The sequence below is a fragment of the Pteropus alecto genome, unplaced genomic scaffold, assembly GCF_000325575.1.
Source record: "Pteropus alecto unplaced genomic scaffold, ASM32557v1 scaffold280, whole genome shotgun sequence".
NCBI lineage: Eukaryota > Metazoa > Chordata > Mammalia > Chiroptera > Pteropodidae > Pteropus > Pteropus alecto.
The window spans coordinates 993,495-1,009,030 of NW_006430057.1; the positions used below are offsets into that span (position 1 = coordinate 993,495).

At 39.8% G+C, this 15,536-nt stretch overlaps 1 protein-coding gene and 1 non-coding gene across 4 annotated transcripts in view; both read right to left on the reverse strand.

Moving 5' to 3' along the window:
- Positions 1 to 8,716, reverse strand: part of LONRF3 (LON peptidase N-terminal domain and ring finger 3) — a 135,599-nt gene extending 126,883 nt beyond the window's left edge. The window contains exons 1-3 of one of the 3 annotated variants that reach the window (XM_025046133.1): positions 8,428 to 8,716; positions 7,012 to 7,062; positions 4,883 to 4,999 (exon numbers count right to left, since the gene is read on the reverse strand). In XM_025046133.1, coding sequence (XP_024901901.1) covers positions 4,883 to 4,998 — 116 coding nt within the window. In that variant the 5' untranslated portion in view covers position 4,999; positions 7,012 to 7,062; positions 8,428 to 8,716. The remainder of the gene's footprint in view (positions 1 to 4,882; positions 5,000 to 7,011; positions 7,063 to 8,427) is intronic. The other 2 variants (XM_025046136.1, XM_025046137.1) reach the window with 2 other exon arrangements.
- A 3,213-nt stretch (positions 8,717 to 11,929) lies between these two features.
- On the reverse strand, positions 11,930 to 12,014 carry LOC112479215. The gene has a single exon (XR_003046104.1). It is a non-coding gene; the product is annotated as a small nucleolar RNA SNORA1 (small nucleolar RNA).
- Between the last annotated feature and the right edge of the window lie 3,522 nt (positions 12,015 to 15,536).

Here is a 15,536-nt window from a genome sequence, read left to right on the forward strand (position 1 = left end):
TATTATTTTTAAAAAATAAATTGTACTTTATTTTGAACAAGAGAAAAGTTCTTGGCAGAGGCAAACACAGGAGGGGAACAAAGAAAGCCCCTTCTCTTGTTTTCCCTTAGACTAGAAACCATGGGGAAAAAAAGATAAAATACAAACTCCATGATAAATAGTCTAGCTTACATACTAAAGGATTCTGAATCCACAATATCTAATGAAAACACTTATAGGCATGCAGGGTATATTCTATTCTATATTTTATCTGAAGGTAATCCCCAGAGAACCTCCTTTTCAAATGAAGTTGTTCTTCTTTCCATTTGTTCTTGTGCAATGTTCTTCCCATGAAGATGTCGAAATGTATCCTGAATCAACCCACCTCTCTCCATCTCCACTGCCATCCCTGTAGTCTGAGCCACCACCATTTCTCCCTTAGTCTAGTGCAGCAGACTACCCACTTATATTCTGGCCTCTCTAAAAGTAACACTGCAGTCAGAGCACCCATGGATATTGTGCGGGGGGAGGGAGGTTAAATAACACAGTTCACTTTCAACTTTACATTTTGAAATAGATTTACCAAAAAATGTTGCAGAAATAGTACAAAGAAATCCCCATATACACTTCACCCAGATTTTCCAAATATTAACATCGTACATAACCACAGTACAGTATTATTAATAAAAAAAATTAACATTAATGCAATGTCATAATCAATAGATAGTATTTGATTTTCTCCAATTGCCCCACCAATGTCCTTTTTCTGATCCAGGATCACGCATGATTCCTTTGGCTCTTTTAATCTGGATTTCCTTGGTCTTTTTGGGCGGCGGGTGGGGGGGTCTTTCATTACTATGACAAGTTTGAAAAACAATGACCAGTTTCAATTTGAGGTCTGTCTAATGGTTCATCATGACTCAGTTTAGGTTATGTTTTGGCAAGAATACTACAGATGTGATGGCATATCCTTCTCAGTGTACCCTAACAAGAGGCACATGATATCAGTTTGTTCATTACTGATGATGTTAATTTGATCACTTGGCTAAGGTGGTGTCTGCCAGGTTCCTCCACAATAAAGTTACACCTTTGCCCTTTGTAATAAAAAGGCATTTTGTAGAGAGATACTTTGAGACTATATAAATATACTGCTTATCATATTATTTTATCCATTAATTTTAGTATCCATTAATGATTCTCGCTCGAAAGTTATTACTGTGGTGCTTTCCAAATGATAAGTTTCCATTCCCATTATTCTTTCTGTATTAATTGGAATTCTACTGTAAACAAGTGCTTTTCTTTCTTCCTCATTTATTTATTCAGTTATTTCCCTATATTAGTACGGATTCACAAATTCTTAGTTTATTCTATGGATTATAACCCATTACTATCATTACTTATTTTGTTGCTTAAATTGTCCCAGATTTTGCCGTTGGGAACCCCTTCAAATTGACTACTGCATCCTTTTTAAATGTTCTCATTATTCCACTAGCACTTCCTTACTGGTGGAAGAAAACATTCCAAGCTCATCATACTCTTCCTGTCCCAGCCCTGGAATTAGCCATTTCTCCAAGAGTCTTTGTTCCTTTTATTCGGAGAATGGTATTTTTAAAAACAAGATCTGAGTGCTAGGTGTCCTCATTGGTATTGGGGTGTTGCCACTTATAGACAGAGTGAGGAAATATGTGTATTTACACAAACATCTATTTCTATCTTTCTCTGTGTGAAGTGTAGGGTTGTGGTGTGTGTGTGTGTGTGTGTGTGTGTGTGTGTGTGTGTGTATAATACATATATAAATATATATAATGCATTCATACTGATACCTATAATCACCACTAGTCTTCTGTCTTTCCTTATGTGTAACTCCTTCCTATTACAGAGTAAAATCTGATTCTTATTATTCACAATATATTTACTTATTTGCTCGATACCAGAATATACACAAAGTAGATTTAGAATTGTTAATCTATACCCCTGTGGAAAACCTACTAAGAGTATAGGATTTATATAGTTTTGTTTTGTCTTCGGCCTTAGAATAGTGGTTCCCAAAGTGTGGTCCTTGGACCAGCAGCATTGGTATCACCTGGGAACTTGTTAGAAATGCAAATTCTTGAGCCCATCCTAGACCTATTCGATCAGAAATTCTGGAGGCAGGGACCAGTAAACAGAGTTCTAACAAGCCCTCTAGGTGACTCCAGTGCATACTGAAGTTTCAGAACCACTACTTTAGAGTATATAGTCAAAATACTCTTTTCCAAAGTTACTTAGTGTGTTAGTCCACTCGGGTTGACATAACTAAATACCACCGACGGGTGGCTTAAAAAATAGAAATATATTTCTCACAATTCTGGAAGCTAAAAGTCCAAGATATTAATAGGGTTGGTATCTTCTGAGGCCTCTCTCCCTATCCTGCAGATGGCTACCTTCTCGCTGTGTCCTCACATGACCTTTTCTCTATATGCACGCATCCCTGGTACCTCTTCCTTTTCTTATAAGGACACTAGTCATATTGGATTAGGGCCACACACTTATCCTTAATTACATCTTTAAAGGCCCTATTGTCGAATACAGTCACATCTAGGGTTAAGGTTTCAACATATGGATTGAGGGGACAAAATTCAATCTATTACACTTAGGTTAGTTATTTCCTCCCATCCCTTCATTGTGGTTGTTATTCACTTGTAATACAGTTAAATGCATTTGTTTCTGTTTGTATTCCATTTTGGGTCCTCTCTTTATGCATATCGATTTAAAATTTTTTAGTTTGTGAGATATTAATCTCATTCTATAAATGAGAACTATATACAAAAGATAAACTCAGAAAATGTCACTTTCCCATCCCTTCTATCCCATTCCAATTTCCTTGTCCTTTCTACCCTGTTCCTATCCATCCCTGCAAATTACTTAATCTCATTAGTTTCGGGTTTATCTTTTTACACAGGGAGTATTGGCTCCCGTGACTAATTACCACAAACTTAGAGGCTAAAACACCACAGATGTATATTACAATTCTGAAGGTCAGAATTTCAAAATGGGTCTCACAGGCTGAAGTCAAGGTGTCAGCAGAGCTGCGTTCTTTCTGGAGGCTTTAAGGGCAAATCTGTTTGGTCTCTTGTCTTTTTCAGCCTCTAAAGCTGCCTGTATTCCTTGGCTTATGGCCTGTTCTTGCATCTTCTAGCCAGCAGCATAGTATCTTCAAATCTCTATGAGCCCTGTTTTCATCATCACATCTCCTTTCTCTGACTCTGGTCCTTATTTCTTCCTCTTAGAACCCTTGTAATTATATTGGACCCACCAGGATAATCTCCTGTCATGATCCTTAACTTAATGACATTTGAAAATTCCCTTCTGTAGTATAAAGTAACATTATTTCACAGGTTCTGGATATCAGGGGGCTGGGAGGGCATTATTCTGTCTACCACATGGAATTTTTTTTAAGTTTTTAAAAACAGAATGATAAATAATTTCACTCTCATTAAACTCATTAAATGGCTTCCCTTTACTCTTAGAATGAGCCCAACCTCTTCATCCTTCGACCCTCTTTGCCTCCTTCCATTTTTTAACATGCCATATCCTTTCTGGCTTCAAGGCCTTTGCACTTACTATTCCCTCTGCTTGAAATTCTTTCCTCAGCTCCTCTCATGGCTGGCTCATTCTCCCAGTCTCACGATAAATGCCACCTCTTTAAAGAAGGTATCCCTAATCACCAGATATGTCACAGCCTGTCTCAATTACTACAATTTAGTCTATTTATTTTATCATTGATCACAGTCTGTAATATACTTTTATATATCACTTTACTTGTTTATTGACCCATCTTTCCAACTAGAATGTAATCTCCATGAGGGTGGAGACTGTGGATACTCTGCTGTATCCCTAATATCTAGCATAATACAGGCACATACTGGGCAGACAGAATAAATAAATATGTGCTGACAGAATAAATGAATGCTGCCCCCAGTCTAGGTGGGCAATGTAAGATAAGTGCGTTGCTGATCTAAACAAGGCAAACTTTAGGTACTGGTGATACAGACTTTTACAATTCCCAGCATAATCTAAACAATTTCCTATATGTAATTCATTCATTCAACAAGTACTCACTGAATTGCTAACACACACATTTAATCCTCATAACAACTGAGGTAGCTACTACTATTATTATCCCCATTTTACTGACAAGAAATGTGAAGTTCAGAGAACTAGCATGGCCAAGGATACACAGCTAGTAACCTACTATGTATATGCTAGATATTATGCTAGGTTCAGGGGCTATACCAGGGAACAAGTGAACATGGTCCCTCTCTAGTGGAGAGCCAGAGAATGAATCCAGGCTCACAGGTCAGTGTGCTAAGTGTTATGATAGAGGTCTGCGAAGGGTGCTATGGGTGCACAGGTGCACGACAGCGAAATCAGATACAGTGAGAGGAAGCTTCTGGGAGGAGGCAGTTAAACTAAATTTAAAGCACGAGCTAGCAAGCTATTGATAGGGCTCACAGGCTGTCATTTACCTTAATGACTTTTCTGTTTTTCTATAATCTGGCCTTCATTTCAGCTTTGGAGGATAAAGTCCAATCTTGTAAGTAACCCCCGAGTCATGTGAAATTGGGAATACTAACATGCTAATAAAGCTCAGGAGGGAATGAAGTTTATAAATCAGAATTTTATCAATTTAACTGTAAAGTGGGCATTCTCTTCACACAGACATGCCTACCGATATAGTGTTCTGGTGAGCCTAGAACACGGATCCACAATCTTTTCTTTAAAGGGCTGATAGTAAATATTTTTGGTTTTCTGAGTCAAATATGGTCTCTGTCACAACTACTTACCCATGTTATTGCAGGGCAAATGCTGGCCACACTACAAAATCCCACTCCATTCTTAGGTATAAGAAAGCTTTACTTACCAGTAAAACCCCAAGAGAAATACCAGTGGCATCAGTTTACATTCTACAGCCATTTCACAGAGAACGCCTTCATCCTTTGTTACTTGCAAGGAGCGGGGACAGGGAGCACTCTCCATTCTTACGTGTGTTTCCCCAGGAAAAAGTGACAGATATGGCAATATTAATACTTACAAGAGGCACTAGCATGTAAGCTCCAGGAAGAGATTTCTTTAATTAGAAAGCATCTTTTATTTTTTACAAAGTATATGTTCATTGTAGAAAATTAGAAAACAAAAGTAAATAAACATTATATTCCCACCACCCAGATATTACAACTGTTTACAGCTTAGTACATAACCTTCCAGGTATTTTCTAAGTATTTAAAATACAGATATGCATTTTCTACCAAAATGAGATAATACTGCACATAATGCTTTTTTTCAGTTAATGGCCTCTACCATTCTATGTTAGTTTCCATCTTATCTAGTGCCCACCCATATTCATATTTCCCTACTTTTCCTCAAAATGTCCTATAAAGCCAATTTGTTCAAATCAGGATCCAATCTCAGACCACATATTGCATCTTAAGTCTCTTTTCATTTAGAATAGTAATCTTTTTCAGGACAGGAATTTTGTTTCCTGCTATATCCCCAATGCTTTTAACAGTTCTTGCTACATAGTAGTAGCTCAATAAATATTTGCATAATTACTTGATCAAAATCTTAGAGGATGGAAGTTTCACCATAGAGGTTATCTCATCTACCCATCACCATTTATCTCTATTTTATAAATAATGAAAATCAAGGCTAGCAAAGTGATTTCCCAAGGTCACACAGCAAGTATGTGGCAATTGCTTTTCATTCCTCTTTTTAGACTATTGAACTGGAAGTTGGCAAACTTTTTCTGTGAAGGTTGAATAGTAAATATTTCAGGCTTTATGGGCCAAGAAACAAAACCGAGGATATTATGTAGGTACTTCTATAACAACAGAAAAAATAAATTTCCATATTTTTTTTTATTGATGAAATCCAAATATAATACTTTGTAATACAGGTCTGTTAATGAAAAAAATGGGGAAGAAAAATAACATTTGGTTTAATTTTGGTTGAAAGTTAGTGTTCCTTACCATCGAACTGATTATAAATGTTCATCTGAAAAAACAGTCTTATCTCACAGGTCATAGTTTGCCAACTTCTGTCCTATACTATGCTACTTGCCTGTGATTTGGCTTTTTCTTTGAAACTTTATAAGTGAAAATACAATTCTTCATAGTTAACAGTTGCAATTCGGTTGTGGCTTACTGAAGTTATATGGTACTAAAGTATGAATGAGGAAAACAAGTCCTTAGCCCCTCCTTTAAAATATATATCTTGTCTTACTTCAGTTACTCCAGTACCTGTTGGTAATACCTGTTTTCTTTCATTTAAATTGCAGGAAGGTAGGCTGCATTGTGACTGTGGCTTTCATAATTAATCATGTATTAATATTTAATGGGGCTGACCCATTTAGAAATCAGTGCAAAAGAGGATGGTGATTACTTGGCCTATGTCAGGGCTGATTATTTTTCTTCCTCAAATAAAAACATGCTATGCTATTTAAAGATATAGAGGTAAATATCCAAATAGTTAAAATAATAGAAGGTGATTGCTTTGTGGGGAGCAGGGAATGAGGAGGAAGGCTGGGGACTCCTTTAATTTTTTTAAAATAGCAAACCATGTAAAACTCTGAGTTTTTAAAAACTATGTACCTATATAATTTTGATAAGACTGCACAAAAGGAAACCGGAGGCACATTAAAGCTCTTTCTAGAAAAGGCTTCCATCTACCCCCCAACCTAGGTTAGGTGTCCCTCTTCTCTGCTCCCCACAGCACCCTGTGCTCAGCTCCATCAGGGCACTTAACACACTGCACTACAATTATCTGTTTCTCTATATGTCTCTCTGAAGGAACCATGAGCTTCTTGCAAGGAGGAACCATGTATTATTCACTTTGACACCTAGATTTAAATATTTTAAAAGGTATTCATTAAAGTGAAGTGACACTAGCTAAATCAAATACCACTCAGTCTAGACAAATTAACATCATAATGAGATACCAGACAAAATAAGAGTTGGTGAGAATGTGGAGAAAATGGAACCTTCATATATTTACCGATGGGAATAGTAAATGGTGCGGCCACTTTGGAAAACAATCTGTAAATTCCTAAAAAAGTTAAACATACAGTTACTATATGACCCAGAAATTCCACTTCTATACCAGAGTACAAGTGAACACGTTCCTTGCCCTCTCCAGTGGAGAGACAGAGAATGAATCCAAGCTTACTGGCAGTGTGCTAAGTGTTATGCTAGAGGTCCGCTAAGAGTGTTAGGGAAGCACCAGCACAAGTTAGTGAAATCAGGAGAATTGAAAACATACGTCCACACAAATTTTCTCACTAGGATTACTCACGATAACCAAAAATTGAAAATAAGTCAAATGCCCATTAACTGATAAGTGGATAAGCATTCTATATGCACACTGTGGAATATTACTCATTCATAAAAAGGAATGAAGTACTGATACATGCTACAACTTGGATAAACTTGGAAAACATCATGATAAGTGAAAGAAGCCAGTCACAAAAGGCCACATTGTATGATTCCATTCATGATAACTGTGCAGAAAAAGCAACTATATAGAGACAGAAGGCAGAAAAGTGGTTGTTAGAGCTAGAGGTGGAAGGAGAGATCAACTGTAAACAGACTTTCAGAAATTTGCAGGGGTTGGTGATGCAAATGTTTGAAAACTGGATTGTGGTGATTGTTGCACAACTGTGAATTTACAAAAACAATTGTACACTTAAAATTAGTGCATTTTATGGTATGCAAAATATAAGGCTCTTAAAAAGTCTCTCAGTCTATTACATTAGTTTATCAACTTTTTCCACCAGTTGGACTATCCCGTTACAAGACCTGGTAAGAATTTTTCTGAATTAAGTTTCTGAAAGCATTTTTGTCGGTTGAGGCTTGGGGTAGTGCTGACAGAAATCAAAGCCAGCATCTCTCTGTGAAACTCTAAGATGTTTTGAGGATTCCATGTGCTTTTGGTTGGGTGATCCCAGTGTATCATCTGGATAATCCGTGGTCTCTCTGCCAGTTAACGTGTAAATATATTTCAGGCCCCTACTCTAAGCAATAAACTAGTCAGGTAACAAATTCACTTCCTGCAACTCTCAAGCCCTATTCATAATCGGGTGAACTGTTCTATTATGGCATACCTGTGAAAATGTTGGGGTTTTGGGGGGAGGCGGCGGGGGGACAACTTGTTCAGTGCCAAGAAGTCCTGCCATCCATAAGTCAAAAGATACAAACTCCACCCCCTAAGCCCGCTCCCGCGGGGGGTACTCCAGGGGAAAGCACACCTTTCCAAGGGCGGTGGGGAGGTGTAACCGGGATGTAACAGCACCGCTCCGAGCTAGGGGGAAGGCTGGGACCAAGTCCCTCCTTTGCGTTGCGGGAAGGGCAAGAAATGCCACAAATCAGGGTGAAGTGTCTCCTCCCAGGGCCTTCCGGTGTTCGGGAAACTCACGCGGCTGCTTGTCAGAGTCGCCAGGATGTTACAGATACGTGTGTCAGAACTTCAGTCGCGTTCACCGCTGCAGCCTCACCGTGTGGCCCACGCAGAGCGAAAGGAGAAGGCGGTGGAGTTAGGGGAGCAATCTGAGCTCGCTCGCAGCCGTCCTGGCCTCCAGATGGCGGTCCCCTACTAGCCTGCGCACGGCTCCCTGGTCACGTGGCTGCCGTCGCCCTTCCACTCTCCACACCCCCCGCACTTACGATTGTGTCGTAGGGCCCCCTGGCAACCAGAAAAGGGCAAAGCAGGCGCCGCGGACACCAGCGTGCCGGAGCTTGCGCAGACCAGTGAACCAGTGGCTTCTGATCTGCGTAGTAGCGCTGGCCCAGGCCGAAGACTCTGTACCGAAAACGGCTGTGCTGCAGGGACTGCGCGTCCTCGTGAAGCCGACGGGAGCCAACCCAGACCCAGATTGGAGTAGGTGAAGGCCTTAGTCTTACACCCTTCTGACAGAATGGCCAAATCATTACCTTGAACCTGGAACCCAGCTCCTTTCTGCACAATGGAACAGAATAAGGTAGTTTTCTTGAGGGTAGTTTTTCTTGATCTTTCTGGAAATAAATGTATTTGTAGCCACATGAATGTGAGCTAATTATTACATGCCGTAGCCTCCGTTTCTTTCTCTATAAAATAGAGATAAATAATAGTGCCTATTTTGCATCGTGTTTGTGAGGATTAAATAAAATATCCACCTAAAGGTTTGAATGGACTGCTGAAAGAGATTTAATTTGTTTCTCAGGGCTTAACACACACCTAAGAGTAGCTGTCATCTTTCCTTGAGATTCAGGAAAACTAAAGGACTTTGACATCACAAAATAGACACATACCTAAGGTTATTAGTCATTAAAATGCTATATATAAGGATCAAAACAGTTTATCCACATACTCAGCCGGGGCACAGAAACAAAACCACCCCGTACATAAATGTGACTTTCCTAGTCCACTGTTACCATTGGTATTTTCCAAGATTCCCCTGTCCAGCCAAATACTTTCTTCATTACAGGAACTTCTCCAAAGACCCATCAACTCTTCAAGAAATGGAAAGCATCAACAGTTTGTGCCCTAAAATTTTTTGAATCTCTCTCCTTAAAATCCTCCCTTTGTTGCTTTCACAAATCTTAGACTGTTGGTGTAGGGTTAACTCAGAACATAGCTCTTCCACATACTCAGGAGACTGACAGCTGCCCAGCCAGCAGCCAAGGAAGATAGCACACAAAGAGCTTTCAGCAGTGCCTGCTCCCAAAGACATTGTCTGCTGCTCCTGTGGACGTTATCTGCTCCTGTAACCAAGCAGCACATCTAGCTCCCATCCATCTGAGAAGGAGGCTGCTCCTCCAATAAGATAATCCCTCCCTCTGCTTGTGGGCATAAAAAGCTCTGCTGCTCTTGATCAGCAGCAGTTTTTCTTCCTGCAGCTCCGACCGCTGCCACTGCCTCGTGAGTAACAAACAACATTTCTCACCACTCTGGTCCTACTGGTGGTTTTTCCGGAATATCCAAACTCAGGTGCAAGTTCCAGGTCTGGGGCTCCTGTGTTACAGTTGGTGTCATGATCCTTACCCAATCCTAATCAAATCACGGGGTTGAAAGAGCCTCTGCCTTAAACCAAACTTCTATTTCTCAGTAAATTCTGACCTTTCCTTTCCTCCCTGAAACACCACAACTTTGAGAGATGGGGTTCTCCCTTACTCAGGTAAACAATAAATTCAGCTTTGTCATATCAACAAGTGTGTTGGTAATATTCAGGGAACCAGCATTTGACAGTTTTTAAGGCTCCACAGAGATCCAGAGGAGGCTGAGATGTCACCACCATAGCTCAAGACCTTCTACTTGGAAACAATGTGCTCTTCTGAGGCCTCTTGAATCTCCTGCTTGGGGCTCTCTGACAGCAATGGTGACGTACATAGGTTTCACACTGGTTGGAGTTCCGATCCTTTTCTTTGAGCTTTCAGTTGCTATGGATACTAGTCTTATGGCCCATACATCAACCCCTATGAGAAGCCATTTCTGACCTCTTGGATTATACGGTCCTTTGTGTTCCAAAATGTCCCCTGTCTCACCCCTGGCTGTCATCATATTTGTTTTATTCCCGGTGAGCTACTGTGCAAGTGTAGTAGGGCAAAGGGTCTCTGCATTGTAATTGTGCAGTCAGCCTGTGATGTGACTGGGGCGTAGGTGATTTTATGGTGATGTCTTCCTCTCTCCCTCAGCTACCATGCTCACCATCCTCTAAGCTCGAATTCTCTCCTTTCAAATCTAATAGTGCACTCAAAAGAGTTTTATCATTTTCTTTTCCTAGGTCTTTCAGATTTTATATTAATGTCCCTCATTATTTTATTTTCAGATGTTTCCACCAATTCTTTTGCCTTTTTTTCTATGGAAATAATCATACATACTACCATTAATAACTGGTATTTGTCAGCCAGTAACAACACAGTGTTTATTTCTTGTAGTTTTTTGGGGGTTATGTTTTTATATTTGCTCAGGCTTTATTCTCCCTTTACTCCTCTTTTTGCCAAACAATCTTTATTTTCTGCTCTTGAAATTATTACATTTATTAATAAAAAAAGAACAAAACATAACCACGTCATATGTAAAACTATAGAATGTGTAACCTCAATAAAGTAATTTATACATATATCTACACTCATACAGAATTATAAAAAAGATTTCAAAGAAATATGCCAACATGTTCAGTGTTACCTGTGGTTTAAATTTTCTTTCTGTATACTTTTATGGCTATTTAAATATTAACCATGTAAACGATTTTACATAGTTTGGCGATATTTTAAATATTCTACTTTTATAACAACTCTAAAATTACTTAATAAATAAAATAGTTTTATAAAACATTCTGGCAGACCGAAAAGGAAAAACTTTACATGTCATTCCTTGAGTTTCAAATAGCAACGATACTAAAGAGATTCTATTTTCAATTATATTTTCCTAAACTAAATTATATCTTGATCCATTCGGGATATTAAAATCAAACTCTAGTAAAATTTAAGTATTTTACTCACAAACTTTCAAAAAGCTTTAACCTGTGTTTGACAAACAGGAAACTATCAAATATTTATATCTGCCAATTACCTCTGCCCCTATAACTGATCTTCCAATGCAATACACTTTTTCTCAGTAATGTCAGTACTTTTACTTGAAATATATAATGGAAAGTTCACAAACTTTGGTATCAGACTTACCATCTGTTTATTGGCTATGTAACCTTAGTCTTGTTTCTATCTCTTACTGAGACTTACTTGTGTTCTCTAAAATGAAGTTAATAATTCTTACTGCATTATTGATGTGTTCGACACATAGCAATTGAAAATAATATACTTTATTATTACTCTCAATTATTCTTTAATAGAAAGAAAATACCAAACGGTACCTAAAACATTCATATTTCACAGGGCAATTATATTTAATTTACTTTATTTTATTTAATTTTTAGCAAAAGAAATGTTATAGGTCTCATTGTCACCACTGCAATAAACTTACTGTAATGGAAGCATAACCTGTGTCTCAATATAGCCACAGGGGCTATATTGATTTTAATATTTGCAAATGCATATGGAGTGACTGAGAATTTGAAACACCTAAACCTAAGTTTTGCTGATATGACATGGGTGAAACTACAAAGAAACCCATCTCTCACTTTCTGCCATGTTAGGAGTGAATGGTCTAAATAATAATTGGCAGCTTGGGAGAGTGAGAAGCAATTGATCTAGAATGTCTCCCAGGTTTCTGATCTCATCAACTAGACGGATGTCAGTTCAGCAGTGTGAACTGTTATCTCATTGACTAGCTCCTCTCCAGCAGCACCTGTGCTGGGAGAGCAGCAATAATAAAGGCTGCCATTCACTGAGTGCCAGGCACTTCATTCATTCCAGCCATAAACATTGATTGAGAGCCAGCTTATGTTGTAGGCAGTGTTCTAGAAGCTGGGGGTCCACCAGTGAACTAAGCAGACTAAAGTGCCTGCCTTTGTTACATTTACTAGTTGGCCTTCCAGAAAGAATGTGTCAATTCTCAGCCCTACCAACAGTGTGGGAGAGAGACTCTTTGCCCCCACATCTCTACCAACAGTTTATTACTTTTAGAATCTTATCCCAGCAATTGGATATATGAATAAATATTAGGAGAATGTGGTTTGAGGCTCTGAGAAAGAAGTTTCCTAAGTTAATTTTTTTTTGTCTGTCTTGTTCAATAAAAGAAATGAGATCAAGGTCATCCTGATGTGCAGACTTTAGGTGTGAGTATGGCAATTCAGAAATCTGTACCCAGCAGCTAATAGAAGGAGCAGATATTTTGTAGCCATTAAATTAGAGAGGACTTTACAGCACAACAGTAGACTTCTGGCCCTGGGGAAGAGTAGATCTGATTTTCGATTCCAGCTCCAACCCTTATTATCTGTCCGATCTTAGGCAAGTTACTATGACTTTGTGTGCTTCAGTGTCTTGGTCTGTAAAACGGGGATGGTGAAATGGCACATACCTGTGGTAGCAGTTGTGAGAGGCTATAATAAGTTGTGAGTTCTGGTCTGAGATGAGATGCTGCAGCTGGGAATCCACACATCCCTTCAGGATGCATGAAGCCCAGCCCCACTCTCTCTGCCCCCTTTTATCCTACCCCTGATATCCCCATTAATGACAGGATTTCAAAGTTACCTGGATTGTAAAGGATTCCTCAGACCTCAGTCATGTCTCCTTCCCACCACACACTGAGGAGCCTCTGTGTCCCTCTGAGATCAGCTCCCCCTTGCCCTTAGCTCCCATATGTCATTCAGGGCAGTGATTGGGTGGGAGACAATTTGGCTAGTCTTGAGCTATCTGAAAGGGTGAGGGGTGCCTCTGACAAGTGGAGGAAGGAGACAGTTTCTGGGGACACACAAAACTAGGCAAAATCCACCTCAGCATTCAATGAGGGTTCCCTTATCATCCCATCATTGTCATCATTGTTAAACTCTCAGGCATTTCTGAATGTACTCCAGTGCCTGTCAAGGGCCACTCTTAGTGTAGCTCCTGGAGCCATACCATCACATCATTAAATTAACACTAAATAAACACTGTCTACATGGCATGGACAACATTTAATTTTTCCCCATCCTTCTGTAGCATAGTAATGCATTCTAGCAGAGTAATACTGGCCACCATTTCTTGAGAGCCTACAATGGACCAGCCCTGTGCTAATCATTCATACACAGGGCATACCTACAAAAGACAGGTGTGAATTTATACACCTCAATTTTCTCATACATCACATAATAACACCTATGTCATAGTGTTAGATAGGACAAGAGTCTTAAGATCTGGACAGTTCTTACTAAATGTTATTCTTGTTAAATATCAAATGTAGCACAGTATTTTGCAGATGCAGTTGTAACCTGATGAGCTTAACCAGAACCCAACCAGAAAAGTTTAGCCCACTACAAAGAAGAAATCAACATGCTATTAACCAAAGAGTGTATATAAGCAATGGCTAAGCCTCCCTTCTTGATTAGAGCAACCCAAGTGACAAAACCCTTGAATTCCATAACAAATTTGATGACTCAGGTGGGACTCTCCTAAAAGGACTCTCCGTTGGTCTGGTGTAAACGATTGGCTAAGCAATCGGCAGTGGCATCTCATTCGGAGCTTACTTGTCTGCATCTCCAGTGAACAAGGGATCTGTTCTTTAGGAGACAGCTGTTTGGTGCTGACCACCGGAACAGCTGCCTGGCCCACCTCAACAGTGAAGCAAAGTGTCCACCTGAACCTGTTTAATTCAGTGCTTCAGAAGGGATGTGGATAGGTGAACCCCCGTGGTTACTTTAATTAGTGTTTCTATTCCCATTTTGGTATAGGGTTGTTGGAAGAATTGTTTGATTACTTGTGCGCGCTTGGTTTCAGGTTTGTTGGGAAGGAACTGTTTCCTCCAGGATGCTGGATTCAGGGCCCAACCTAGGTCTAACTCTGGAGGGTTGAGGGATGCCTGCGGGGCAATCCCAGACATCCTCAGATGACAATCTCTGGCCGGATTGTCTGGTTTTCAAAGAATCCTCCAAGTTGTCTGGATGTCAAGGAACCCTAGGTCACTGAAAGTGTTTTCAGTGGGCTAGAGTCTATGGGATCATAATGTCCATCCTTTAGTTTCTGTCTTCCAGGAGTTGGATTTTGATATTTATGTGTACATTAGTATTTGCCTTGTTGTCTTACATGTAAATGTTCTGGTTATGAGAGGCAAATTAGATCTCCGAATTCAGCCTTTTGGGATGCCTTCTCCAGAATTGGATTAAAAAAAAAAGCTTTGTTTATTTGACTTAAAAAAAAAATTAGCATGGGATCTTTGAAAATGTGGCAGAGTGACAGTCGTCCCCAGATCTCTCCCCTTGAAACAACAATAAGCTGAACATCTAAAACTCAACAACAAAAAAACACCCAAACTGCACACCAGCACTTCTGAGCATGGGATCTGCGCAGAAGAGCTACCACAGGCCAGAGCACTGGTAATCAGGCAGTGAACTGGGAGAAATAAAGAAGCCGACTCTTGCAGCTGCCGGAGTTCCCTATAGGAGGAGGAAGAGGAGAGAAGGAGTGGTGAGTTCTTTGAACAGCCCTGCTTGGGAAAGCTGTGAGCTCCCTGTGGCCAGCCAGAGGCAGGAACCAATCATTAGGGCAGAAGGCAGAGAAGAGGTACGGCAGAAAAACAATAGTTGATTTTTACCAGCTGAGGTTGCAAAACCAAGGCTGAGCCGCAGCCCTCAACCCAACCCAGAGGGCACGTCCCCCCATACCTTCCGAGATTGAACAGCATGAAGCCCCAGGGGAAACTGAGCAAATGCTACTGAAACTGTTGCAAACACTGAAAAGCACTGAAACTGAGGGTAGCAAGCATGATTAAATATCTGTCAGAAAATAAAAAGGAATTTTTAAGGCTTTATATAAAGCAGGGATCCAAGAGGCTTAGAGACCACCTACTAGAAACCAAAAGAAAAGCACCTTTTTTGCAGCAGCAGCAGACTAAAGAGAGACCTTTATATAAAAAATCTTCTTTCTGGAAAAAAAAAAAAAGCAGGATACACTTCC